This window comes from Saimiri boliviensis, chromosome 12 (genome assembly GCF_048565385.1).
Source record: "Saimiri boliviensis isolate mSaiBol1 chromosome 12, mSaiBol1.pri, whole genome shotgun sequence".
NCBI classification, from domain to species: Eukaryota; Metazoa; Chordata; class Mammalia; order Primates; family Cebidae; genus Saimiri; species Saimiri boliviensis.
Window position 1 is genome coordinate 99423412 of NC_133460.1, and position 26733 is coordinate 99450144.

Consider the following 26733-nt stretch of genomic DNA (forward strand, 5'->3'; position numbering starts at 1 on the left):
TTGGGGATTTATTTGAATGGAATCAAATTGCATTGAATCTTTGCTGTTTGCCTCATCAGCAGCAGTATCTACTGCTAAAAGTTCTGTCATTTGAAGAGTATTGTGCTCTCCAGAGGCTACTGAGGGCAGACTGTTTTTTAATCTTAGTCCTTGGACTATATGACTTAGAGGGATCAAGACAGATGAGTGTCATAGAAGTTTTCAGGAGGTTGGAATAGACTATGAATGAGTTGGGGCTTGAGCTAGACTTCAATGCTGTAAGCACTGGGACCTTACTAAGAATTGTTTTGGGACTTTGTAATGTGAAAAATAGGGTTTCAGAAATGGTTATGAAGTGTTATGAATTGAGAGAGGAAGGGATAGGATGTAGAACAGTCAGATTTGCAGTGATGTAGGCTGGCAGTGAGAAGAAAGCCTAGATGAGTTAAGGTGGCAGAGGGAATGGAAAGGAAGGGAGTCTGCTCTTAGGCCACTGGCTTGAATAATCTGAACTCTACCATGTACTGGTTGTGAGATGCTGGGCAAAGTTCTTAGTCTCGTATTCCTCAGTTCCCTCATATGTCAATAGGGGTAATTATACTACCTTTTAAAGTTGTTATAAGGATTAAATGGGATAATAAAGGAGAGCATGTAGAGTAGAATCTGATACTTGGTAAACTCACTGAATGATATTTGCCATAAATATTGAAGATAATTATTCCAGTTTGCCAATCTGTACTCCTTATTTGCTCTTATAATTCTAAATTGTGGTGGTTATATTGTGTTCTTATGCACAGTTGTATCTGTTGATGACAGATGCTTCAATTCTTAAAAAAATTGCCTTCTTACAAAAAGAGAAGTGACTAAATCCTCTCACCCTCACCTGGTGAAATGTGTTGTCCTATGAATAATGTTTGAAATGTAAGAGAAAGGTCGGCCATTGGTGTACTTTTGTATTTGGTCTCTGTTAAAATACATTCTTCAGCCTTTATTTTACCTTGTATTCTATGTGTTAGAATGATTTGTTATGTTTCTCTCTTCTTGATTGTATACTGCTGGGTGCTAATCATCTTTAAATGGTTCATTAGCTATGATAATGGCTTTTGCTTTGTTTAATAATGAATTCTGTCAAAAGACCTCATCATACCCACTTGAACATGGTTAATTGTGCCATGTGTTTTTCACTGGTGCCCGTATAAAATTCCAGTGCATCCTTTGAGATTGTTGTAAAGCTTCATTATCTAATTGGCTGGGTTGAGGTTTCCACTGAGTTTAATACTTTGAGAATGGGGAGAAAGGTCTTCTCTCATCCCTTCTTCAGAATCTCTTAGTTGCGTGAGGAGTTCAACTGTTTGGAGTAATAAGAACCCTCAAAATTTGCAAAATGTATGCTCATTCCAACTTCACATTACCTAAGCTGGGAAATTATGACCAAAATATGTAGCTATTTTAAAACCTAGTTTTCAGAATAGAGTGTCATAATATTTCTTTCTTTGATTTGTAGTGGTTGGAATTGGAAGGGGAACAAAAATGCTGACCAGTATGTTGTCAGGGTCCAAGGTAAGAATACTGGAATAGTTCTATTTTTCTTTAATCTTGTTAATGACCTACATGTGTTGGATTTTTATCAAATAAAAAATAAACAAACTGAGTAAACGGCATGAATATCATTCCTGAGTATTAATCATGTCTATTAACATATCTGAGATTCAAAATACTGAGACTGAAAATTGGAAATTTTGAATTGAAAAACCAATTAGACTTAAAGAAATAATGCTACAGTATTCATCATTTAACAAAATTACGTTTAGACTTTTAAAATACCTTATTTCTTAGATGATCCGGCCTCAGAGGTCGTAAACTCTAGTGGAAGATTTTTTTAAACCTTGGAATTTTTATAGAAACAATACCATTTTGTAAACCATGCCCTTTTCAGCAAAAACACGCTTTGTTCAATGGTTATAAAATGTTTATTAAAGAAAAGAGTAGGGCCTCTTTAAGATGATAAAGTATGTTTATCTGTGAGAATACCCTTGAATTGATCCAAAAGCGCTTTTCCAGACACTTAATAGAAGAGAGAAGGGGTTATTTGGAGGCAGGAAGGGCTGGAAAGCTGTGAACTGCTGGTAGGAGAGGTCTCTTCCATCTCTCAAAGAGATAATATCTGTATCCTAATGAGTAATTAGGTGCTGGTTATAAGTGCTGGGACTAAGCGCCAATGAAGATGCACGTGGAAGGAAGATTAATATGCCAAGAGGTAATAAAAAATTTCATCAAGTTCCTGGACTAACCTTTTTGTTTTAAAACTCTTGCTCTAAATGTGACATAAATCGTTGATAAAATTATTTTGTCTAAATTGTTTCTTTAAAAAGATACGTAGTCTAAGACTATTTGAAACAATTTCCAGTTCATTGCAGACTGATTGATGACTTTTGTAAAATATAATTAAAATGTTGTGGCAATGTAAAATTGCTAAATAAGTTTCTACGCAACCTCATTTTTCTGAACTTAATCTCGTTATAGATACTGGCCTGTGGAAAACACTTGACATAGCAGTGGTTTAAGTAAACTTTTATTAAAATAAAAGCCCTGGCCGAGCGTGGTGGCTCATTCGTGTAATCCTAGCACTTTGGAAGGCTGAGGCGGGCAGCTCACTGGAGGTCAGGAGTTCAAGACCAGCCTGGCCAACATGGTGAAACCTTTCTCTACTAAAAATCACAAAAAATTGGCAGGCGTGGTGATGCATGCCTTTAATACCAGCTGCTCTGGAGGCTGAGGCAGGAGAATCACTTGAACCCAGGAGATGAAGGTTGCACTGAGCCAAGATCATACCACTGCACTCCAGCATGGGTTATAGAGGGACACTCCATCTCAATAAATAAATAACAAGTAAGATAGATAGGTAGGTAGTTAGGTAGATAGATAGATATTAAGATAGATGGGTAGGTAGATAGATAGATAAAGATAGATAAGTAGATTGACTGATTTTAAAAAGCTCTGGAGAATGTATTGTATGTGATATCCCATTTTGCTTATCAACTGACATGGCATAAAAATCTGTGCCATTCAGTTAGAAGGAATCTTAGTGCCTCTGATAAATGAAAAACTTCAATGTGGCTTGCTCTGTAATCTTCAAAATGTTGGTATTGAAAAATTACTTTGAAATGTTGGTGTTGGAAAAATTGCAGAGTGTAAAAATTGCATTAGAATGAAGGAGTTTGACAGTTTCTCAGTGAATTTGTGCATTGTGCTTAAATACTGACACACAGAGCTTAGAATTTGTTTCTGATATTGGTTTTTGGCAGTTGTTTAATATTTGTGAACACTAAAAGAACAGTGTTTACTTTAAAATGGGATTATGGATGATTTTTATTTTTTTCACATTATTTGGTATTTTCCAAAATCTTTACAATAAACAAATCACTTTTATGTTAATGTAAAAAAGATATGTTTACATTAAGGAATTTGTTTGGGGTTTTTTTCCCTAGATAAAATATGTTGAGTTCACTGAGATATTCATTGTTTGCCCCTCCTCCCCCAAACCACAAACACAGCACGCTACATATTATTGAAAGATTTTACTTGTAAATTCCAGATGTATTTTCAGAAATATTATGACTGAAATGTAAATAGATCATTGACTCTGGTGTAAATTTTGTCACAGCCCATTTTGCTGTTCAGCTATGAAACCTGAATGTCTCACCGTGAAATGACTGATCCTCAGGTGACTGTAACATAAATAGAATACCGCAGGCGCATCTTGTTATAGAAACCTAGTTCTTAGGTATTTCATATTTCAAAGATAGGCATCATTGTCTTGTTAGCTATTTATATTTTTTATCCTTTTAATTTTATGTACATGTTAAAAGAACTGAATCATTAAGAGTTTAATGTTTAAGATTTTTTAAAATAAAAAGTAGTTTAAACTGTTAATACATATTTTTGTTAGTTTTTTTAAAAAACACTAGAAGGAATCTTAGAGATCTTGTTATCTAGTGACTTTCAAAATTTTTTTGACAAAGACCCATAGTAAGAGACTCATTTTATGTCATGACCCTGTAGACACATACATTTATGAAAAGGCAACATTTTATCAGTGTGTGTTGCTGTAAAGGAATAGTTGAGGCTGGGTAATTTGTAAAGAAAAGAGGTTTATTTGGCTCATGGTTCTTTAGTCTGTATAAGAAACATGGTGCTGGTATCTGCTTCTGGTGAGGGCCTCAGGAAGCTTACAGTTGTGGCCATGTCACATGGTGAGAGAGGGAGTGAGAGAGAGAGGCAGAAGTGCCAGCCTCTTTTAAACAGCCAAATCTCTCATGAACTCATTACTGCAGGGATGACACCAAGCCATTCATGAGGGATCCGCCCTCATAATCCGGAAAATTCCCACTATGCCCCACCTACAACACTGGGGATTACATTTCAACATGAGATTTGGAGGGGACAGACATCCAAACTTTATCCAACTCTAACCCTGTATATGATGTATTCTTGGTATTTTTTCCTTCATTGGTATTTTATTTCATTTAATAAAAAAAATGGTGGTTGCAACCTCCTAACTTGGCCCAGATCTAATGTCCACTTTTTCTTCACTTCCTCTTTTGACAGATGAATTTCTATTTGCATCACAGTGCAACTAGAAAGATTAGACTTTGTTATGTGTAGGATGGAGTTACATGAAGAAATATATAGTTCCAGGATGGCAGATATTCAGTGTTCTTGTTACAGCCATGTTACAGTACACTCTTCTCTCCCTAGCCAGGCCTAATTGGTGATATTGCTAATTGAACATGGCCTGCCATTTCTTCTTGCTGAATCAAGAAACATCCTTAGAATCTTTTTCAACATAGTGCTATTTCATACAACTACTGTCACTTACCAGGTGAAATTCTGACCTTTTTTTTTTGAGAGTGTTGCACTGCCACCTGGGTTGGAGTGCAGTGGCACAATCTTGGCTCACTGCAACCACCTCTTGGGTTCAAGTGATTCTCCTGCCTCAGCCTCCCAAGTAGCTGAGATTACAGTGCCCACCAGCATGCCCAGCTAATTTTTTGTATTTTTAGTAGAGATGGGGTTTCACCATGTTGGCCAGGCTGGTCTTGAACTCCTGACCTCGTGATTCACCTCCCTCGGCCTCCCAGAGTGCTGAGATTACAGGCGTGAGCCACTGCGCCCAGCCAATACTGGCGTTTTAAATAAAATTTTTAGGCCATTATATTATTTTGTTTCCATCTATGAAGACTAGACACTAATCAGACCACCCAAATCATTTCTTGCATTTCCTCCCATTCAGATCAGAGTAAGAGTTAAGGGCCACTACCCTGTATTCCTCATTGTCTTCCTCTTCTGCCTTGGAGTGAGCTTTGTTCTGCCAATGATCATATTTATCGTCTTTTTTTGTTTATTTTCCACTGCCTGCTCATTTAGGATTATGTGTATAATGTGTGTGAAAAGCATGTGAGCTTTTTGTACAGTGCCTTGTGTACAGAAATTGCTCATTAAATACTGTTACTACTATTCCCAAGTATTTCATCTATCCCCAGATCTCTCTCTCGAGGTCCAGGCCTGTTGGAGCTTTCTAGCCACATGTTCTGTAGACACCTGAAATTAATTTTACTCAGGCAGGTTCTCTTGGAACTCTTGAATACAGTTAACTTCATTTTTTTTTCATTATTATCTGTGATTGCTGGTGATGTAGGCAAAATATTGCACTCATCAGAAAAAGAAAGCATTCCAGTTCTTTAAGGGAGAGACAAACTTTCCTTAGACATTAAAGTCAGGAAGAAGTTTCTGATAATAATGGATATTAAATGACAGATAGATAGTGATTTTCAAAAATAGCTTTACAACAGATGCAGAAATGGAGCTACATAAAATACAGCTTAGGTTAAATGATTCTGAGAGGTTAGGCTGATGTGTTCCTTTGGCCTAAGTTGATGTAAGTATAAAATGTAGCTTACCTAGAGGAGGGCAATAGTCTCATTCCTGTCTTCCCTAAATTACACTTTCTTTGAGGCAGTCATTCAGCAAAAGCTGGATAGCAGATACTGTACTTTGAAGGAACAGATTTTGATGAGGTATTGAGGTTTTGGAGTGCTATCTTTTTTTTTTTTTTTTTTTTTGAGATGCAGTTTTGCTCGTTGCCCAAGGTGGAGTGCAATGGCGTCATCTCAGCTCACCACAACCTCCACTTCCCAGGTTCAAGCAATTCTCCTGGCTCAGCCTCCCAAGTAGCTGGGATTACAGGCATGCGCCACCACGCCTGGATAATTTTGTGTTTTTAGTAGAGTCGGGGGTTTCTCCACGTTGGTAAGGCTGGTCTCGAACTCCTGACCACAGGTGATCTGCCTGCCTCAGTCATGAGCCACCGCACCCGGCCTGGAGTGCTATCTTTATTAGTTTTCTATATTGTTGATCAAAGTTGGTTGCTTTAGAAACCAGATGGAAAGGTTATGAAAACCCGAAGAATCTAACTAGCATGTCCAAATATAAAGGTACCTCCATATTTCTGTGCAGGTAAACCTTAGTGGCACCTTCAGGCAAAGCCAGCATTTCCTCAGAAGGCAACTTTGTATCTCCCTCCAATAATTAAACAAGTGTTATCATTGGAGTGAATAAAGTATACCCTTGGTGTGGTCAAAGGACAGTAACTTTCCCCAAGGACACAGTAACATTTTTGGCTAACCAGTTATGCGAACTCAAAAGCATGACTTGAATGCTCCTATGAAACTTAGCCAACTGTTTAAAATTTCAGCATTTCTAATCAGTTTTCTCCAGAGGCTAATCCAGTTTGTACCATTTCTGTATACTCTATTAATATTCATATATTTCATAAATACTGTATTGAAAAATTGGAGGGCTTATACTTAGGAACTATAAAGAGCTGTTCCTTCTCTCTCTCTTTTTTTTTTTTTTTGAAATAGAGTCTTGCTCTGTAGCTCAGGCTGGAGTGCAGTGGTGCGATCTCGGCTCACTGCAACCTCTGCCTCCTGGGTCCTGGTTCAAGCAATTCTCCTACCTCAGCCTTCCAAGTACCTGGGATTACAGGTACAAGCCACCATGTCTAGCTAATTTTTGTGTTTTTTAGTAGAGACAGGGGTTTCACCCTGTTGACCAGTCTGGTCTTGAACTCCTGACCTCGTGATCCACCCACCTTGGCCTCCCAAAGTGCCGGGATTACAGACATGAGCCACCGCACCTGGCCAGAACTGTTCCTTCTTAATGAATGCATTCAAAGCCACATGTTTTTTGTTTGATAGTTTTTTAAAAAAGTGTTCTTTTACATCCTCAGTAATATCCCTCTTTTTTGTGTGTGTGAAGTTTTAAATCACAAGCTTTCAAACTCACACCTCAGTTGAGATCCAAGGAAATGATTGTGTATACTTTCTGTAATAGAAACATTTTTCTTTCTCCTAAACAGTACAGAAGCTGATTTGTTGCCAGAGATGTCTAGCTAATATCTGCTGTGGGGTTCAGGGAGCTTGAAGATAAGTAAAGTAGAGAGTAAAATAATATCAGTGAGAAACCATGCGTCCCAGAGAGTACACAGGTCAGTGGGATGTTCTTCAGGACCTCTCCTTTGTTGTACTGGAATTACACTGTAATGAATATAGCAGTAGAACTCACAATTCCCAGGTATACATCTTGGAGAATTAACAACTCCGAAGCACAGACTCTATGTAGAATTTAAGCCAGTGAAAAGAATTATTTTAGACCCCGTAAGATAAAATGTTAGGGTTGAATGTATACATCTCCATGTCTTTTTTCTTCTTTGTCAGTATCTTTCTGGTGGTGAGGCTTTGTTTCAGCTGGAGGCTAACTGTGTGGTTGAATTTTTCTAAGTGGTTTGTGGATAATTGAATAAAATTGAGGGATAATTATTATTAGATGCCAGGACAAGGGAAAGCTAGGAAACAGCTATGATTTCAATCATCAGTTCACAGGGTGTGGTCTAAGGACTCCTGAGGTTCTTTCAGGGAGTCTGTTGAAATTGAAACTATTTTCAGTTTTCCTTTTTTAATTGGCAATCCCACAAATACACAGTAGAGTTTTTCAGAGGTTACTAGATGTGCAATGACCTCATTGCTCTGATGGCTAATGGAAGTTTTAAGCATTTTTCAGCTTTAATTTCTAATACAGTAAATCTAGGCAGATATAACCTGTTTTAAAAAATGTATGCCAGGGTTTCTCAGTAAGTTTTAAGTGTATGTAGGGGTTCTGAAAACAGAATGTTTGAGAACATCTTGATTTGATTTGAGAATGTTGATTTCGATATTGTCTTTCCTAAAAAGAATCCAGCACAATTGCAGACCCTGGTTGAGACTTAGCAGATAAAATCTAGATGAACAAAACTATGGTGAAATGTGAAGAATTGCACATATAGGCACTTCTCTAGCATGTGTATAATTCTGTCAGCTACTTTTTATTAAGATGCCACTGTTTCTGTCTAGTAGAGAATACAATAGAACAGCAAAGGGAAATTCTAGCTAAGAGTTCATACTTGGAGAAAGTAAGGATCAATAAAATATACTTGGAAAACAGTGAATATCTCTATAGGTCATCTTGTGCTAAGCAGTGTGATATGAGAGCTCAGTGAGATAAACTAGACATGTCTGTTGTTGCCATTATACACAGTCCCCTCTGCAGTAGTTGTCTTTACTGAAGTCTTCCTGTTACACTGTAACCTCTTAGAGGGAGAAGACTCTATCTTACCTATAGTATCCTTCCCTAGCACTTAGGAGAATACTTTGGAGATTCATAGTCCTTAAGAAGCATGATTGAATTTGTGGATTTGATATAGGCCTTCCTTCTTTTTGTGCATGGAATTTGTATCAAGCACCTACTCTTAGTCATGCTGTGAAGGTGGGTAATTGGAAGTTGGGATTAATTAAAGGGTGGCTTTGAAAGATGAATAAGGTTTGATCCTTACAGACGAGAGGGAGTTCAAGGCCAGGGAAGTGACGTGCCCAGGTGCACAGGACATCAAGAGTCCAGAGACTAGAATGGGCATTGCATACTTGGGAAACATGTTAAGGTTCCTAGTTCAGACTTGCTGAGGAAGAGCAAGATAGTGCAGATACTGCATTCAAGGCGCAATATGCAAGATTACACTGTGGTTTTCTTATGCAACTAAACAGACTCTAAAGGTAAAAAAATCATAAAGCATTTTGATGCTTTGCTTTCCTTATGGGAGCTCATTGTAACCAGATGAGTCACTCTAACCACTGTTACTCTGTGAATCATCCTATATCTTCTTTCTTAGAAAATAAAAATGATGGTAATATTGTTATTTACCAGGGCTAGATATTGTTGCTGTAAACGTTTGCTTCTTATGAGGCATTATTATTTTCCACATTTTAATATAGGAAATTAAGCTCCAGCAGGAAAGACTAACTTGATCTGCTTCATCAGCTGTGGTAGAGTCAGAATTCACACCCAGCCAGTTGACTCTGAGCCTGTGCTGTTACCATTGTTGTACTTCTCCCTGTGGTATGCTTCATCAAGGTTCGTCTCAAAATAGAGAGGCAGGAGTGGGTGTCTCGTGTGATGAGACTATGGTTAGTTATAAAAAACTAATTTTTGTCGATACCTATGAAACTTTTAAAAAATTAATTCAAATGCCAGTGGAATATTTCCTCCTGTATCTGAGCTATATAATATTAAGGTGATTTCATCAAAGGCCCTTAAGCTGTTATAAAATGTCTGCAGGTTTTTGAGATTTTGAAGTTTTAATATTTTTCTCATTTTTGTCTTGGGTCCCTTCACTAGCATAATAAGTTTGTCATTAATCTTATATTTCTGCGAAGTACTTTGAGCTTTCTTTTATAAAAGCTTTCACATAAATACAGATTATATTCAGTGGGAAAGATAGTTCTTACAATTTTTTTCACTACTTCATGTGATGACCCAAATAAAAATTGCATTTGACCAAAAGAGAGTAGTGAAAAGAATATGTACTACAAGTGTGTCCTAAGATGAGAAATAAGACAGTCCTCACTTAACTAAGAATGATCTTATTCTTCAGTTGTGAATAAAGATAAATTCTTAGAAATGATTCTTGTTCCTGAGATCTTAAATAGTAATTTATCTTTATTAAGAAAATACATGGCCGGGTATGGTGACTCACGCCTGTAATCCCAGCACTTTGGGAGGCTGAGGCGGGTAGATCACCTGAGGTCAGAAGTTTGAGACCAGGCTGACCAACATGGTGAAACCCTGGCCCTACTAAAAATACAAAAAATTAGCCGGATGTGGTGGTGGGCACCTGTAATCCCAGCTACTCCAAACACTGAGGCAGGAGAATCGCTTGAACCTGGGAGTTGGAGGTTGCAGTGAGCTGAGATCGCACCACTGCACTCTAGCCTGGGCAACAGCATAGACTCCGTCTCAAAAAAACAAAAAATAAAACAAAACAAAAAAACATGTAATAGTTAAGTGCACTAACTGCTATACTAGTTTTGCTCTTTTTCTACAGATTTAGCTTTTGTTTAATTGCATGACCTAGTTACTAAGATTTGTCTTAGTATTTCATGTAAGAAGTACTAAGTTGCCTTATTTAAAATTAATTTTAATTGTATGTGTGGGAAAATTATTGAATCTTATGATGGCCACAGGGTCAGGGATATTGTACCATTCTCTTTATTCATGGATAGACTTGAAAATTTTTCTTAAACTTCTCAGTATAAAGGTGGTTTGAGAAATTTGTTTACAATAATAATTCTCATAATTATTAAACCATAGTTATCAAGAAAATCAAGTTTTTCTTTCTCATATTGGCTACGGTGAGACGTTTATGAATGTTCTTCAGTATACACAATTGCTTCCCACACATTAAAAAAAAAAAAGTTGCATCTGTTATTTTCGCCTTTATTTTGTATTAGGCTGGTAGTATTAGTGAAATTCTGTATAAAGACATGCATAACAGCTTTTCTTTGCCTCATGGCCCATTTTCTCCCTGTTTCCCTTCTTCTAGAGATACATTGCCATTGGAGAACTGGGGAAAGCTACTGATACACTCGATTCTACGGGGAAAGTAACAGAAGAAAAACCTTACGGTACGAAGTTCATCTAATATAGGCCTCCTTTCTAGGATTTAGGGAAAGTTTCTGTGAAGGCAGAATTTTAAAACAAATCTCTTATCTGATATTACCAGCCATTTTAATTCTCAGTACATTTCTTTGGGCTAAGAAGATTGGAAATTGTGTATCATATTGTTACTCACTTGGTATGAGTTTATGAATAAAAATTTATTGTGATTGCCTCTTTTTCTCTAATGATTTTTTAAGTGTTTGGAATTGTTCTTCCAAATAACGCCATTGCAAAAGCAGTTATAGCTAGGATTTAGGTTATTTTCCCTAGTAAATGAGAAACAAAGCAGAGATACTCTGTTGTATTTTATCAGTGTTGCCATTAAAAAACAAATTACCTGTCAGCTATTGAGATAAATGTGCCAGGTTTAGTACTTTAAAACTCATCATGTTTTTGTGCTTTTGGACCATGTAAAAAGATGACAGAGGGCAAGCTGTTCCTCTGGAAGTAAAGCAGAATTCACTGGGGCTCACCTTAAGTTTCATACTGTTCCTTCTTTCATTCCTCTGAGGAAGGCTAGATAAATGAAATGGTCTCCTAGCAACTCTCACGGTGCCTATGCTGTTTATAATGCAGGAATTGCAGTTTTCTAAGTCAGTTGACCTGCATCATTATGTCACCAATTGTGAATTATTTGTGGACTTTCTGTTTTCTCTGTTTAGTGTTATCTCTTCTTAATCGTAGACAAGACAGCATTTGGTTCCCTTATATTTTTGTGTTGATTATCCTTATTACGTATTGCCCCAGTAGTGAGGCCAACCTTTTTATCATTCATAATAGCTTCATTTATTCGGTTAACATTTATGTATAGCTTAGTATCTTGCTTAAACCAAGCAACGTAATAAGAGGAAAAATTGCTGATTTATTTCAAGACTTTTCAAAAATAGATCCTGAAATATTCTTGGAATTATCATTATTAGCAAACAATAGCAACTAATAACCTTCAGCCAGAAGACTGTTAAGATTAAAGAGGCATAGGGTAATAAGAGGATGTCAGAGACTTCCAAAGTATCCTAAAGTATCTGTAAGTACTTATGTAATTAAGTCTCCTATGTCTCTGACTCCATTTACTAAACCATAATAAGAAGAATGATTAATATTCAGAACAGTAGTCCTGGGGTAATATAATTTAGGATGGGGGTACCACGTGGTGAAAAGTATAAGGAGCACTAGAGTAAACAAACCTGGTAGTCTGTTATTTTCGCCTTTATTTTGTTTTAGGTATTAATACCTGGTAGTCTGTTATTAACAAACCTGGTAGTCTGTTATTTTCACCTTTATTTTGTAGTAATTTGTAGCTTTGCCCTTATCTAGCTGTGTAAATTTGAAATTTTCTTAGTTTCTTTATTTCAGTTTTTTTCATCTCCAAAATGTATGATAGCAACTTCAAAGTGTGATTAGGAGGATTAATTGGAGGAGAATGAATTTGGAGGTCTTATAGATTAGTCATGAGGCTCTTACAGTAGTACAAGCAGAGATGATGGTAACTTGGACCAGGGTGTCAGTGGTAGAGACAGAGTTTTCCTATTAGAAAATTTTCCCATGATTAGGAAGTAAAATTGGCAAGACTTGATTTTTGGTTGATTGGATAGGATAGTGAGGAAGTTGTCAACAATGACCTAGATTTTGGGGTTTTAAAATTGGTTACATGATGGTGTAGTTCATTAAGTAAAAGATGCTGGAAGGGGACAAGGGTGACAGAAATACTTAAACATCTCCTTTTTATCCTTAAGGATTTCAGAATTTTAAAAAAGCTATGCTGTGTTAGGTAATTTGTAACCTTATTTACTTACGTTAAAGAAAGCTCAGTTTGTTAAATCATCTCATTGTAATGATGCAGTAAATCATAGAGAAACTATAACTTTTTTCAGGCCATGAAGAGAAGAGTTCCTGTAGTTTATTAAATAGTTTTCTTTGTCCCAGAAAATGAGAGCTCAGATAATTTTGCTAATGGTATGATTTTTCTAAAATAAAAAAATATTTTTTATTTGTTGAAACTGCTATAGCAGGTACCAAGGGAAAGATAGATAAATGTAAGACCTAACCTGTGTCCTTAAGGAACTTACTGTCTAATGGAGAACTTTGACCAATATTCTCAACCTTCTGTGACCTATGACCAATATTTTATAATGCCTTTTTTACTATACAGAAGTAAATTCAAAGATACTTTAATTTACTTATACATTTGGAAAAATCAATATGATACAGTAAATGGAATATAAAGAAGAAATAAAAATAATTTATAATAAAGTAGGTGCATTCATATGTAAACACACAGGTATTAGCACACCGAAAGTCTTGGCTGAAGTGCAGTGGCGATCTTGGCTCACTGTAATGTCCCCCTCCCTGGTTCAAGTGGTTCTTTTGCCTCAGCCTCCCAAGTGGCTGGGACTACAGGCATGTGCCACCATGCCCGGCTAATTTTTGTATTTTTAGTAAAGACGGGGTTTCACTGTGTTGGCCAGGTTGGTCTTAAACTCCTCACCTCAGGTGGTCCACCCACCTCAGCCTCCTAGAGTGCTAGGATTTCAGGCATGAGCCACTGCGCCCAGCCAGCACACTAAAAGTCTTAATGAAATAGTCAAATGTTTATACTTACACATGAATCACTGTGAATGCCACAAGTACAAGTGCAAATTGATAGAAATGTGTTATATTAATGATTGGACTGGAATATTCAGGGTATATAAAACTGGGTGAAAAATACTTTGTGTATAAATGTAAAGTGGACTTAAGTTCTAGCCTGAGGTAGTTACAGTCTTTTCACCTGCATGACTATCTGGCAGACATCCTAAAGTCTGGCAGTACACAGGACAATTCTTCATTGTGTTCCACGATTCTCTGTGTTACAGGACATCTGGCATCCCTGGTCTCCACCCATTGAAGGAAGCTGGTGTCACCACCCCACCCTGTCATTGTAACAACTAGAAACATGGTTTTTAATTGACCTGTCAAGACCAACTAATGTTGGATAAAGTAACTCAGTTTGCAGTCTTAAGTCATTTTGTCCTATCTAGACAAAAACTATTTTTAACTCTTATTTCAGATAGCTAGCTGAAAGCTAGCGCAGAGGAATAAGAAAATGAGCCTGGCTTAGAGTCAAACATCAAAGCATGTAACAGAGTTCTTCCCTTTGTTCTCTATCAAAACACTCTGTTATTCCTAAATAGCTTTTTTCACTATTTACAATTGTGCTTTATGTTTGAGTGTTGATCCCTTAAGCCATGGGGTTGAAACCATGTCTCTTTTGGTTCTCAGTGTATTTCTGGTGTAGTGTATGGCATATAGAATGACATATATAGAGTTTGATTAAAAAAAGAGAGGCAGCAGAGGCATTCTCAGAAAAGATGACTGCAGATAAGCCCAGAAAGGCAAAGCATCTTCCTGCCTTCTGCTGCTGCCTTCTCATCCCACCTAGAGATTAAGTCTCTGCCACTATTGCTGGTATCTCTGAGGACACACAGCTTCAGTATGCTCATCTGTTCTCCACTGAGCTAAGGACAGTAGGACCATAGCTTCCCAGGCTAGATGTGGACCAAGCATCTGGGAAAGCCTAACTGTCCCTGTAGTGGGAATAGTTTTCCTGTCCCTCCCATGAGGCAAGAAAAGTAGAAAGAAAAGAGGAATCTCACGCTAATCTTTTATTCTAAACACCACCACCCCTTAGTCCTGAGATCAGATGTTACCAAGGTCTTCCCAAATGGATGTAGCTAATGTTGTATCTAATGGGACTGGCTCCTCTTGGACTGTATGTGGTTTGGCTCCTGAGACTTATCATGGAGTAAGCTTAAGAGTTGAATTAAGTTTCAAATTGTGATGTAAACCAATAGGGTATATGCTATAATTTGACTAGTGTATAGCTGGGTATAAAAATTCTTACAGGGCTGTTTGAATTTAAACTTTTTGTTATAAAATGTTATACAAGTAAAGAAAACTGAACAAAACTTTCACAAAACAAATATTTGTATAGCTAGCTATCACCCTTAGTCAAGAAATAGAAGATTTTTAGAAACCACACTTAAGCCCTATCTGTCATTACCCTGTCCTCCTTTTGCAAAGATAACTACTATTCTAACTTACAATGCTATGAGATGGTTTTAAAACTAAGGCATAGTTTTACCTGTTTTTGACTTTAGTATAAATAGAATTGAACACTATGTGTCCTTTTATGTCTAAATTCTTCCACTTATTATATTTTTGAGATTCATCCATGTTGCTACATGTATGAGTATTTCAGACTTTTTTATTGCTACATAGTATGCCACTGTGTGAATATACTATACACACACTCACATACAGTACTCTCCCAGTTTGGGCTTTATGAATAAAGTGCTGTGTATATTTTATACCTACCTTTTGGTAGATATATTTCTACCAAAGTGTAATTTCTCTTGGGTATATACCCAGGTAGAATATAGGTCATATATTTGTGTGTGTGTGTGCACATGAGCATGCATGCACATGTGTGTGTTCCTTTTAACTGTACTGGAAATTGTCAAACAGTTGTCCAAAGTGATTTTACTTGGAAAACTTTGCATTTCCACTAGCAGCGCATAAGTGTTCCACTTGCTCCACATCCTTAGCTATTAATAGTGTTTTTAATTTTGGCTGTTCTGGCGAGTGTGTAGTGGTATTCCCTTGTGGTTTTAATTTGATTACTGATGAGATTGAGTACCTTATCATGTTTTTTGGCTTCGTAGCCATCTTCTTTTGTGTATTGTCTGTTCACGTCTCTTACCCATATTTTTATTTTTTTCTTTCACTATTGCGTTGCCTTTTTCTTATAAATTTGTGTGAGTTTTTGTTTTTTATTAAGCACCTTCTGTTCAGGGATGCATAGGTTCTTTATATACTCTGGATATATTCCTCTTCTTTTGGCTATGTGTGTTGCAGATATTTTCTCTTACTTTATGGTTTGCCTTTTTCCTCTCTTGTCTTTTGAAAAACAGAAGTTCTTAGTTTTAATTTAGTCCAGCTTATCAGGTCTTCTCCTTTGTGAATGGTCCTTTTAGTGTCCTGTTTAAGAAAACTTTTCTGACTCTAAAACCATGAAGATATTTTCCTATGTTCTAGAAGCTGTTACTGCTTTGCCTTTCACGTTCCCTCTGCAGTCCATATTTTCTTCCTGCATGGATATCCAGTTGCTTCAGCACTTTCCCAGTACTCTTGTGTTCGCTCTTTTATCACACATCAAGCACCACTGAGGCTATTGTTTTAAAGAAAAACTCTGTTTTTTTACATTGATTGGTTTGTTTATACTTGTACGTACACCAGACTGTATTAATTGCTGTAGTTTTAGACTGTCTTGATATCTGGAAAAACCAGTCTTTCCTACCTTATTTCTTATAAAGGGCTTTTCTATAGGTTTTTAATAGCTTTCTTATCAAAGTAAAGAAGTTATCTTTTATTCCTAATTTACTGAATTCTAGTTTTTTAAAATAATGAGCAGACATTCAAGTTTATCAAATATTTTTCTGCATCTATTGATTTTTATTATTATTCACCTCTTAAACTAACTTTACATTTCTGGAATAAACCCAACTTAGTTGTAATGTGTTATCCTTTATATCAGTTGTTGCATTTGTTTTGGTAATATTTAGTTGAGGATTTTTTGTATCTGTATTTGAGTGAGATTACCCCGTATTTTTCTTTTCTCTTAATGTTCTGGACTGGTTTTGATACCAAAGTTAAGCTGACCTCCTACAATAGGTTGGGTGCTGTTCTCATTTTTTCTATTCTCAGGAAGAATTTCTATCAGATTGGCATTTTTTTCTGATGTTTGGTAGAATTTACAGATAGACATCTGTTCTTGTGTTTTCTTTGTTAGGAAGGTTTTAAACCGTGGGTTGGATTTTTTTTTTTTTTTACTAGCTATTGGATATGCTATTTTTTTTTTTTTTTTTTTTTTTTTGAGACAGAGTCTCACTCTGTCAACAGGCTGGAGTACAGTCGCGCCATCTTGGCTCGCTGCAACCTCCAACTCCCTGGTTCAAGTGATTCTCTTGCCTCAGCCTCCTGAGCTGGGATTACAGGCATGTGCCACCACACCCAGCTAATTTTTGTATTTTTTTTTTTTTTTTTTTTTTTTTTGAGACGGAGTTTCGCTCTTGTTACTCAGGCTGGAGTGCAATGGCGCAATCTCGGCTCACCACAACCTCTGCCTCCCAGGTTCAGGCAATTCTCCTTCCTCAGCCTCCTGAGTAGCTCTGACTACAGGCATGTGCCACCATGCCCAGCTACTTTTTTGTATTTTTAGTAGAGACAGGGTTTCACCATGTTGACCAGGATGATCTCGATCTCTTGACCTCGTGATCCACCTGCCTCGGCCTCCGAAAGTGCTGGGATTACAGGCTTGAGCCACCACGCCCGGCCTAATTTTTGTATTTTTATTAGAGACGGAGTTTCACCCTATTGGCCAGGATGGTCTCAGTCTCCTGACCTCGTGATCTGCCCGCCTCAGCCTTCCAAAGTGCTGGGATTACAAGTGTGAGCCACCGAGCCTGACCTGGATATGCTATCTTTTATTGCTTATATCTATGTAGATAATTTTTTCCCTAGAAATTTGTCATTTCATGTAAAATTTCAAACATACTGATATAAAGTTGTTTATAATAGTCCCTTATGACCTTTCTTTTATTTTGAAATAATATCAAACTTAGATATACAGCAAATAACTTTTCCTAAATTACCCAAGAACAAGCTCAGCCATGATGTTCTGCTACCCAAAATACATTACTGCAATCCAGTTTGGAGACTCTATTTATTTTTTAAAAACAGCTTTCTAGAAGTATAAATGACATACAGAAATACTGTACATATTTAAAATATATGATTTGAAAAATTAACATGCATTTACCTATAAAATCAGAGCTATGATGAAAATAGTGAACATGTTTATTAATCATAAAGTGTCTATGCCCCTCTCTCCAGTTTGAGTTAATTTTTTAATATGATTTTAGATGTGGATTCAAGGTCATTTTTTGTATATGGATATTGTTTTGTAACCATTTTTTAAAAGGTTATCCTTTCTCTGGTTCCCTTTGAACTTGTGTCAAAAAAACAGATGTCCATATCTACGTACTTTTATTTCTAGACTTTTAATTCTGTCTCATTGATCTATGTATTTTTATACCAGTACCATACTGTTTTATTGCAGCTTTGTAAGTCTTGAAATTAGGGAGTGTTAGCCCTCCAACTTGTTCTTTTTCAAAGTTGTTTTTGCTATTCTTGGTCCTTTGCATTTCCATATGAATTTTTGAATCAGCTTGTCAGTTTCTATACACACACACACTCACACATAATCTACTGGCAGTTTGATTGAGATTGTTTTGAAGCTAAAGATCAATTTTGGAAGAATTGACATCCAAACAATATTGAGTCTTCTGAACCGTGAAACAAGATATCTCTCTTCATTTATTTAGGGCTTTCAATTTCTTATAACCATGTTTTTGTGATTTTTAATATCAGATCTTTACATCTTTTGTTCCTGAAATCTCTAAGTACCTCATATTCTGAAATTTCAGTTTCTGATAATTCATTGGTAGTATATAGAAATGGAGTTAATGTTTGTATATTGGTCTTGTGTTTTTCAGTCTTGCTAAACTCACTTGCTTGTTCTAGTTGTTTTTGTATAGATTTAATATTAGGATGGCTCTAACGTAGACTTTTTCCAGGTCTAGATTAGCTCTGCTCCTAAAGCATTACTTTTCTGTAATGTCTATCAAATGTCTTGTGTATTCAACAAAGTTTCTTCATTCTGGATGGTTGAAATCAAAACATCCCCCACCCTTGTAAGAGCTTTGGTAGTGCTTCTTTAGTTAATTTTGTAGAAACTCTGGGGCCTTCATAGACATTTCTTTCTCTGTGTATTTTCTTCAATTTCCAGCTGCCACTACTTCCCCAGATTCTGATCTCTGTTCCATGAGATCACTGTGCTTTGAGGTTCTCCTCTCTGTCTCACAGTTGAGAAAACACCTCCACAAAAACAAGTGATCCTGGGGCTGGCTTGTTTCTGTTTCCTCAGGGGTTACAGTCCTTGATGCCTGTTGTCTGTCTAAAAATAGTTGCTTAATATATTTTGTCCAGTTTAACAGCTGTTTATGGTGGCAGGATTTGTCCAGTGACAAATACGGTTTTAGTCAAATATGGTTTTTAGCATATTGTAGTCAAATATGGTTTTTAACTCAATCATATTGTTTTTAACTCCGTAGTTCAGTTAAATCTCAACCATCATGTTGTGAGTTCACTGGAAGAGTCAAGGCAAATAATGATGTATAACATGATCTTGTATATATTAATTTTATGAAATATTTTTATAAAGTTAATTTCAAATGAATGCTGTCGTACTGACGGCTTATTAATTTACTAAACAAAAAGTAATTACCCATGTCCTGTGACACTTGTATTTCTTTTACCAAATATATTAATTTTACCTAGTTACTTGATATACTTACTATGGACATTTTATTCTATGTTTCTTTTTAAATACTTTGGAAGTAGAGTCTTTATACTTATGTCATAAGAACAATTATTATTTTGATTGGACTTATATCATGTTTTAGATATAGCCAGTTTGTATGACATACTCATGTACCACAAGCTTAGATTTTATTATAAGACAACTTGCTATGTAGTCTGCCTAGTGATTCAAACATCAGATGGATGATTGGCCTAGGTGACTTTTAAATGCCCTTCAGCCGTGAGATTCTATTATTCTTCAGCAAATTAAATTCAGCAGATGTCTTGAGTGCCATTTTAATAGGGTAAGTTATCTAAGAAAAATTATTTTTGCCTTTGAGAAGCTTAGAATTTCATTGGTAAGATAATACCTACGTGTGTGTGTGTGTGTGTGTAGAAACAGAATATGTAGAAAGAAGAGAGAATATGTGTAGAAAGATAATAGTTAAAATTGCGTATGATTAATTACAGAGTGAACAACACAAACCATAAATGCTTGACATGTTCAGTCAGAGAAAGAGACAATATGGCAAAAGTAGAAAAAAAAGAACACATCTTGTCTTGTGTGTGGTGATATCAGCAAAAGAGGGGCACCGAAACAGCACAAAGGAGTACACATTTGCAAGAATGTCAGTAAAGAAAACAGCTTAGTAGAAGTAGAAAGCTGTTTGCCTTGTTTTAAAAATGTGTAGCTAAGTTGTGAACATTGCAATTTTATCAACAGTGGCATTTCTTTCAGCAAGTGCCAGCCTGGTGACAGCATTGGCTGTCTAGATCTGGAAATCTTACATTTGTATAACTAAGGTACCACTGGTAATAATGTCTTAATGTTGCTATAGACTAAATTTTTTTCATAGAAAAATCCTCATCTGTATCATCAGATAATCTGAGAAACAGTATGAACATATCCGCCATCTGAAGTCTGCCTTTTTGGAGCTGCTAGGTGCTAGAGAAATTCTTTTGAGTTTTATAGCTCTTCTGTATCTGTCTCAGTCTTAGTAGATTCTGGTCTATTGTTTGTGGTTAGCTTTTAAGGGTCAAGGTCATACTGAGGTTAAAACTGTCTTGCTGGGTTGATATTAAATCTGCACATAGTGTTCCATGCTGACTTTTAATTCTGGTATTGGAACGGTAATTCAAAGCACACTAGTTTTTATTTAATATTGTTCAAATAAAATTAAATTTAGTACGCATATACCAGAATAAAAAGTTTAGATAAATTTTCTACAAAATAGAAAAAGCACTGAAATGTCTTTCCATTGACTGAGCTAAACAGATTATATAATATTTCTGTGATTTAGTTTATTACTAAATAGGAAATATGTATGAAGACATCTTTGACTATGAAAATTCTAAATTTCAGTGTATCATAGGTTTCAGTTTTTAAAATTATAGAACTGAACTTTTTGTCTTTTTTTTTTTTTTTTTTTTAATATGGAACACGGTCGGGTGTGGTGACTCATGCCTGTACTTCAGCACTTTGGGAGGCTGAGGCAGGAGGATCACCTGAGATGAGGAGTTGGAGACCAGCCTGGCCAACGTGGTGAAACCTAGTCTCCTAAAAAATACAAAAAGTAGCTGGGTGTGTTGTTGCACGCCTGTAATCCCAGTTACTTGGGAGGCTAACGCATGAGAATCGCTTGAACCCAGGAGGCAGAGGTTGCAGTGAGCTGAGATTGCACCACTGAACTCCAGTCTGGGCAACAGATCGAGACCTATCTCAAAAAATAAGTAAATAGATAAACAAAAATGAAATATGGAGTACTTTACTGATTTGTATGTCATCCTTGCTCAGGGGACATGCTAGAACTCTACTTTAATATTGCATCATTTTGTTTAAAGCAGTACCAAACAAAAGCTGAAAACATGACTAACAGATATTAAAAGCTTTATGTGTATGTCTTAATTCATATTTTAAAAAATCATTGTTTAAAAAAATGCTTGTTTAGTAAGCATGCTAAAATCCTTGCTTATGTATGTGGTTTTTTTTTTTCACTGACTTATTTTTGAGGCTGACTGGGAGTGTTCATGAAAAACGAGAGAAATTCCAACAACAGAGAAAGGGGAAGGAGGAGGGGGACAGATAAATGCAGTTTTACTTGGCAGAGTTGAATGTTGAATGTGTAAAATTTATGCCATAAAACAGATTTGAAATCTTATCAGGTAAAACTTAATATGTAGATAATACTTGATAATGTTGAGTACCATATTGAGTTGTTTACAACATTTGGTTTCTAGAGAAACTTAGAAAAGAACTTATGGGGATTATTTTGCTGCCTGTATTCTGATCATTATTGATCACAACAGGATCATTTCTGTAGCTAATGGGGGATTTTCCTCAGATCTTCTTAAGGCCATAGTCAGAACCAACTGAATATGTATAGGATGATTGCATTATTTTTACTGGGAAAAAAAATGGAAGCAAAGGAAGTTGTTTTAATAAAGAATATAAGACTCTCTCCCCCTTTTATCTCATTAATGTATATTTTATTCTTTTACAAAGAATTTGGATTATAGAACATGTACTGTAATACATGCTTTGTTGGAAGAATTTTTAAATGAGTTTTCAGGGCTGTTGGTGCTGTGAAGATAGTACATGTACTTCTGTGGTTGTTTTAGTGTCTTTTTTGTTGATTTTTGACAGATAAAATAACACAAGAAGATATTGAAGGCATTCTACAGAAATTTACTGGGAATATAATGCAAGTGCCCCCCCTGTAAGTTCAATTAGTAAATTTGGATAAATATTTACTTTTCTTTTCCAGTGGTTAACATCACTCTAATTAAAATACATGGGCTTCCTCTTGCCATATGGCAAGGCAGGTTTTAAATCTGGTGTGGCAAATGTTCAAGTAAAGGTAAGACAGGATGTGGAGCTTTTGACACTCTCTAAGAGGCAGTGAAATGTGGTCTCCTTTGTTTCTGGGGGTGGCCACAGCCTGGCATCTGTGCTATTACAGTGTTTATTGGCTTTTCTGTTTCTGTCAACAGACATCAGGGCAGCTCTGGAGCCCAGAGATGTCCCTTTTCCTAGAACTGTTGTGAAGGGACCAGTCCAGTCTGGGAGGGAGTCCTAATGTGCAGTGCCTATCAGGTGCTGGGACCATTCCTATTGGACAGAATCTCTGCCTTCACTATTCTCTGCAACCAGTGAAACCAGTGAGAGTTATAACTTATTAAAAATATAAGTATATTGCTTTACTGCTTGTCTTAGTTTGTTTGGGCTTCAGTAACAAAATATCAAACTGGGTAGCTTATAAACAACAGAAATTTATTTCTCACGGTTCTGGAGGCTGGGAAGTCCAAGATCACAGTGCAGTAGACTCGGTGTCTGGGGGGGCCTGCTTTTTCACAGATGGCACCTTCTTACCCTGTCCTCCCATGGTAGAAGGGACAAGGCAGCTCTCCGGGGCCTCTTTTATAAGCGCACTAATTTCTTTCATGAGACCTGTGCCCTACGTCCTAATTACCTCCCAGGAGTCCCCACCTTCTCATATCATCACCTTGGGCATTAGGATTTCAGCATATAAATTTTGAGGTTTGGCATTCAGATCATAATACCTTGGAGCCATATTTTTCTGCACATTACCATTTCAAGCAAATTGCCTGTTTTTAAAAATGGCTGAATTGATTACAGGATATATTGGGATAAGTTTCTGACTTCTTTTAGAATTTAGTATTTATTTTGTATTTAAAATCTTGGGTTTTTTCAGGAACATTGAAATATCTCTGAAGAGATACCTTTTCATGATTTTGCCTCAAATGTAAAAATTTAAAAATTTTAGCAAGATCTTCATAAACATTTTTTTGGGTTGTTGTTAAAATAAATTTTATTTATATTTGCTTATAAGAATTATTTTAATATTTTCTGTGATTATTCCAAGGATTTTGTTTTCCAGTAAAATTTTATCACGAAAAGCTAAGATACGCTTAGGAAATTATTTACTTATTAGCTTCTTAGAAATGTTTTGGTAACATATAAAAATGTGTATTATAGTAGAGATTGTTTAAAGGAAATATAGCTGATATTATTATGACCAGAGTCTATTAAATTCCTTGTGCCTTTACCACAGAATGAGGACTACTAAGGAGAAGACATGAATAGACCATCTCCAGAAAGGTGGTTAAAGAACAAAATTGGCAACACTGTTTAGTGAGTGTCAGAATGAGGTTATATCCACCTTAGAAATATTTAGAAACTCTCTCCATGACAGCATTGTGGAGTAGATTAGAATTAAAAACTCATTCATTTTTTAGAAAGATTGTCACTGTAAAGCACTGCCAGTCATCCTTCCTTTCCATGCCAGAATTATCATCTCGCAATCTTTCCGAATCCCTCTCAATTCTTGCTCTCCTTTTCTTCCCTTTCTCCCATCTCACAAGCTATTCTGCATTAAAGAAAGATGGACAGAGACTTTCAACTTTGATGAAGAGAGGTGAAGTCGTAGAAGCAAAACCTGCCAGACCAGTGACCGTGTACAGTATCTCCCTTCAGAAATTCCAGCCACCATTTTTCACATTAGGTAAGATGGAGAAATTTGAAATCATTTGTAGTTACATGTACTTTTAATTTGTATTTGGCTACTTTTGTGTCATTTTAATAGATCTGTAGGGTGTTAGAGATTTTTTAAAAATTAAATTTAAGGAAAGTTAGGATTTCTTTATACCTTTTTTTGGTAACACATTTAATGAGATACCTATAGCTAAGTCAAGGTTCAGAAATGCCTTTCTAACTAGGCTGAGTTTTTCGTGTATTGTATTGTGTTATCTTACTATAAAGTTGAAAGTAGCATACTTTAGATCTCTATAGAGAAGCGTAGGTAAGGAGTATATACTTTTTAAATTTTAGATTTTTATTATCTTTTGGATGCTTTTCCTCCCATTTTGATTAGTACTCGATACATTCAGTTTTAGAATTGGCATTAATTGTCAATTGAAAACAAAGCATTTTTAGTTTTTGAACAAGAAACCCCTCACCCTCTTCTTTACCACCTTTAAGTTACTATTAAAGATCCGAAAAATATGGGTAAGGCATGGTCACATTTTTAGTTCAAGTTATGAATTTTAATTTTGAATACATATTTAAAATAAATGTAAAGACTATAAAGTTCATTTCTGTTGTTTGGAAACTTTATGATCTGGCTACAGAAAGTTGTAAACATATAAGAGCTATGAAGAATCCAAAGCTGTAGTTCTTAATCCCCAGACTCCCTTAAATTGAGCCTACCCTTAATTTCATGGTGCATACTGAATAGAATTCATTTTAGAAATAATGTCCCAAAACGTTTTAACCTAAACTTACCGCTTTTTTCTATTGGCATTATTGTTTTATCTGTGTTATGTTTCTGCAGGATATGATTTTGTACCATTAGGAAAAAAAAAAGTCACTTTGTTTCTTCAGGTTCCTGCTTCTAAAATATTTGACAGATAATGAAAAAAACACTCTTAAAAATGTTGTGCTCCATTCCATGAAAATGAAGCAGCTGGTTTGGCAGAGTAGATATTCTCTATGAAAGCAAGAAAAACTCGGATTTTTCAGATTGTATTGAAGTTGGAACTATTTTTCTGACTATTGACTAGGGAAAGCAGTAACAGGCCAAAAGGTATTTTTTCACCCATGTCAAATATAATGCAAGGAATGCTGGCACACCTGCATTTCCTCCCAGTGCCCACTTTCAATCTCAGCAGTGGCCCCCAACCATGAGCTGACTAAAGAAAGCGGGGGAGGGGAGGGTGATTATTAAAATTCTCAGGTGGTGAGTTTTGATTAATTCCCTCAAATGGCTTTATTTGTACCAGTATGACTAGAAGCAGCTTAGAATCTAGTCCTTTTGTGTGGAAATGTGGCAGCTCTTTTCAGGAAGTCTTGCTGATGAATAAAAATAATGCAGTCCTGTTCTTAACCAATAAGCTTGTGTTAGATTGTGTTAAGATACTTAGATTCACATTCAGTTCTGGGACATTGTGTAATTTTAAGCTGTTTTGTGATTACTTCAGGTGTGTTTCCAAAAGAACATGTCAATATGCTGAGTTCTTCGTGTGTAGTACAGTACCCCAAACATAATTCTTGTTACTGTGAAAAGGGGTTTTTGGTTGGTTGGTTGGTTTTTGGTTGAATGTATAAATCAGAAAATATTTTAAAAATCTGCAGCTCATGATGGCAAAACTACATTTCTAACCATTTACAACCTATTAAATGAACAAGGCATACAAATCTGAAAATATTTTTTTAAATCTACAGCTCATGATAGCAAAGCTGAGATTTCTAACTATTTAAAACCTATTAAATGAACAAGGCTGAAGTATTAAAGTGGTATGACTTGGCAGTTAATTTAAAATGTGTTCGTGAGTTTCTGCTGTTTGCTTTCTCCACACTCTGACTTTTCAATCTCACAAACACATATGCTACTGGATGAATAATTTATGCTTTAGTGCATAAATATTTTATCACTCGATTGTTTGCATAGTGCATTTTTACATTTGTTTATGGGCATCATGTCTATGTAAAGTGGATTTCATAGGAGGTTAGCAGTTTACCATGTCACTGTTAACATTCCAGATGTTGAATGTGGAGGAGGTTTTTATATCAGAAGTTTGGTCAGTGACATTGGAAAAGGTAAGCATAAAAATGAATTACGAATTACCATTTAGAGAGTAATACTCCTTTTCAGTGGGAAGAGGGAATTTTCCATTTTTCTTATTTCTGAGTACTGGCCTTAGGAACTGAACTCTTGCTGCCTTCAGCTTTAAAAGCATTGTTGGTTTCTGGCATGCAGTTATCAGCCTCAGCAGCTGCAGTGAAATGCTTGTAATGGAAAAGAAGAGAAAGAGAGAACAGAAAATGAAGACGGGAAAAATGATGTAGGGACGACGTCTTTGCAAGTACAAAAGATTTTAACTCAAACTAGGGATCAGAAGAAAAAAGGGAAGATTTAACCTTGTAAAAGTTATTTTCAAATTTTTTTAAAACTGGAAGGCATAGTCTTACAAATAGCCAGAAGGTTTTGGTTCTGACTCTGCCATTTACTGGCAGTTGTCACACTGGACAGGTCATATGATCTCATCTGTAAAGTGAGAGTAATCTTTACTCCATGAGGTTGCTTCATGAGTTAAATAACAAAAATGTGCGCAGGTTCTTTGTTGATTTTACAGCAGCTTATAAGGTGAATTATTAAATAGTATTTTGCTACTTAATCATGTCTTTATCTC

General features: G+C 36.0%; 1 protein-coding gene across 3 annotated transcripts in view; it reads left to right on the forward strand.

The window, feature by feature from the left end:
- The window catches only part of TRUB1 (TruB pseudouridine synthase family member 1), a 64242-nt gene that overhangs the window by 11892 nt on the left and 25617 nt on the right, over positions 1-26733 (forward strand). For 2 of the 3 annotated variants that reach the window (XM_074382945.1, XM_003922178.3), the window contains exons 3-7: positions 1484-1539; positions 10952-11033; positions 22169-22241; positions 23908-24047; positions 26084-26140. In XM_074382945.1, coding sequence (XP_074239046.1) covers positions 1484-1539; positions 10952-11033; positions 22169-22241; positions 23908-24047; positions 26084-26140 — 408 coding nt within the window. The remainder of the gene's footprint in view (positions 1-1483; positions 1540-10951; positions 11034-22168; positions 22242-23907; positions 24048-26083; positions 26141-26733) is intronic. The other variant, XM_074382944.1, reaches the window with a different exon arrangement.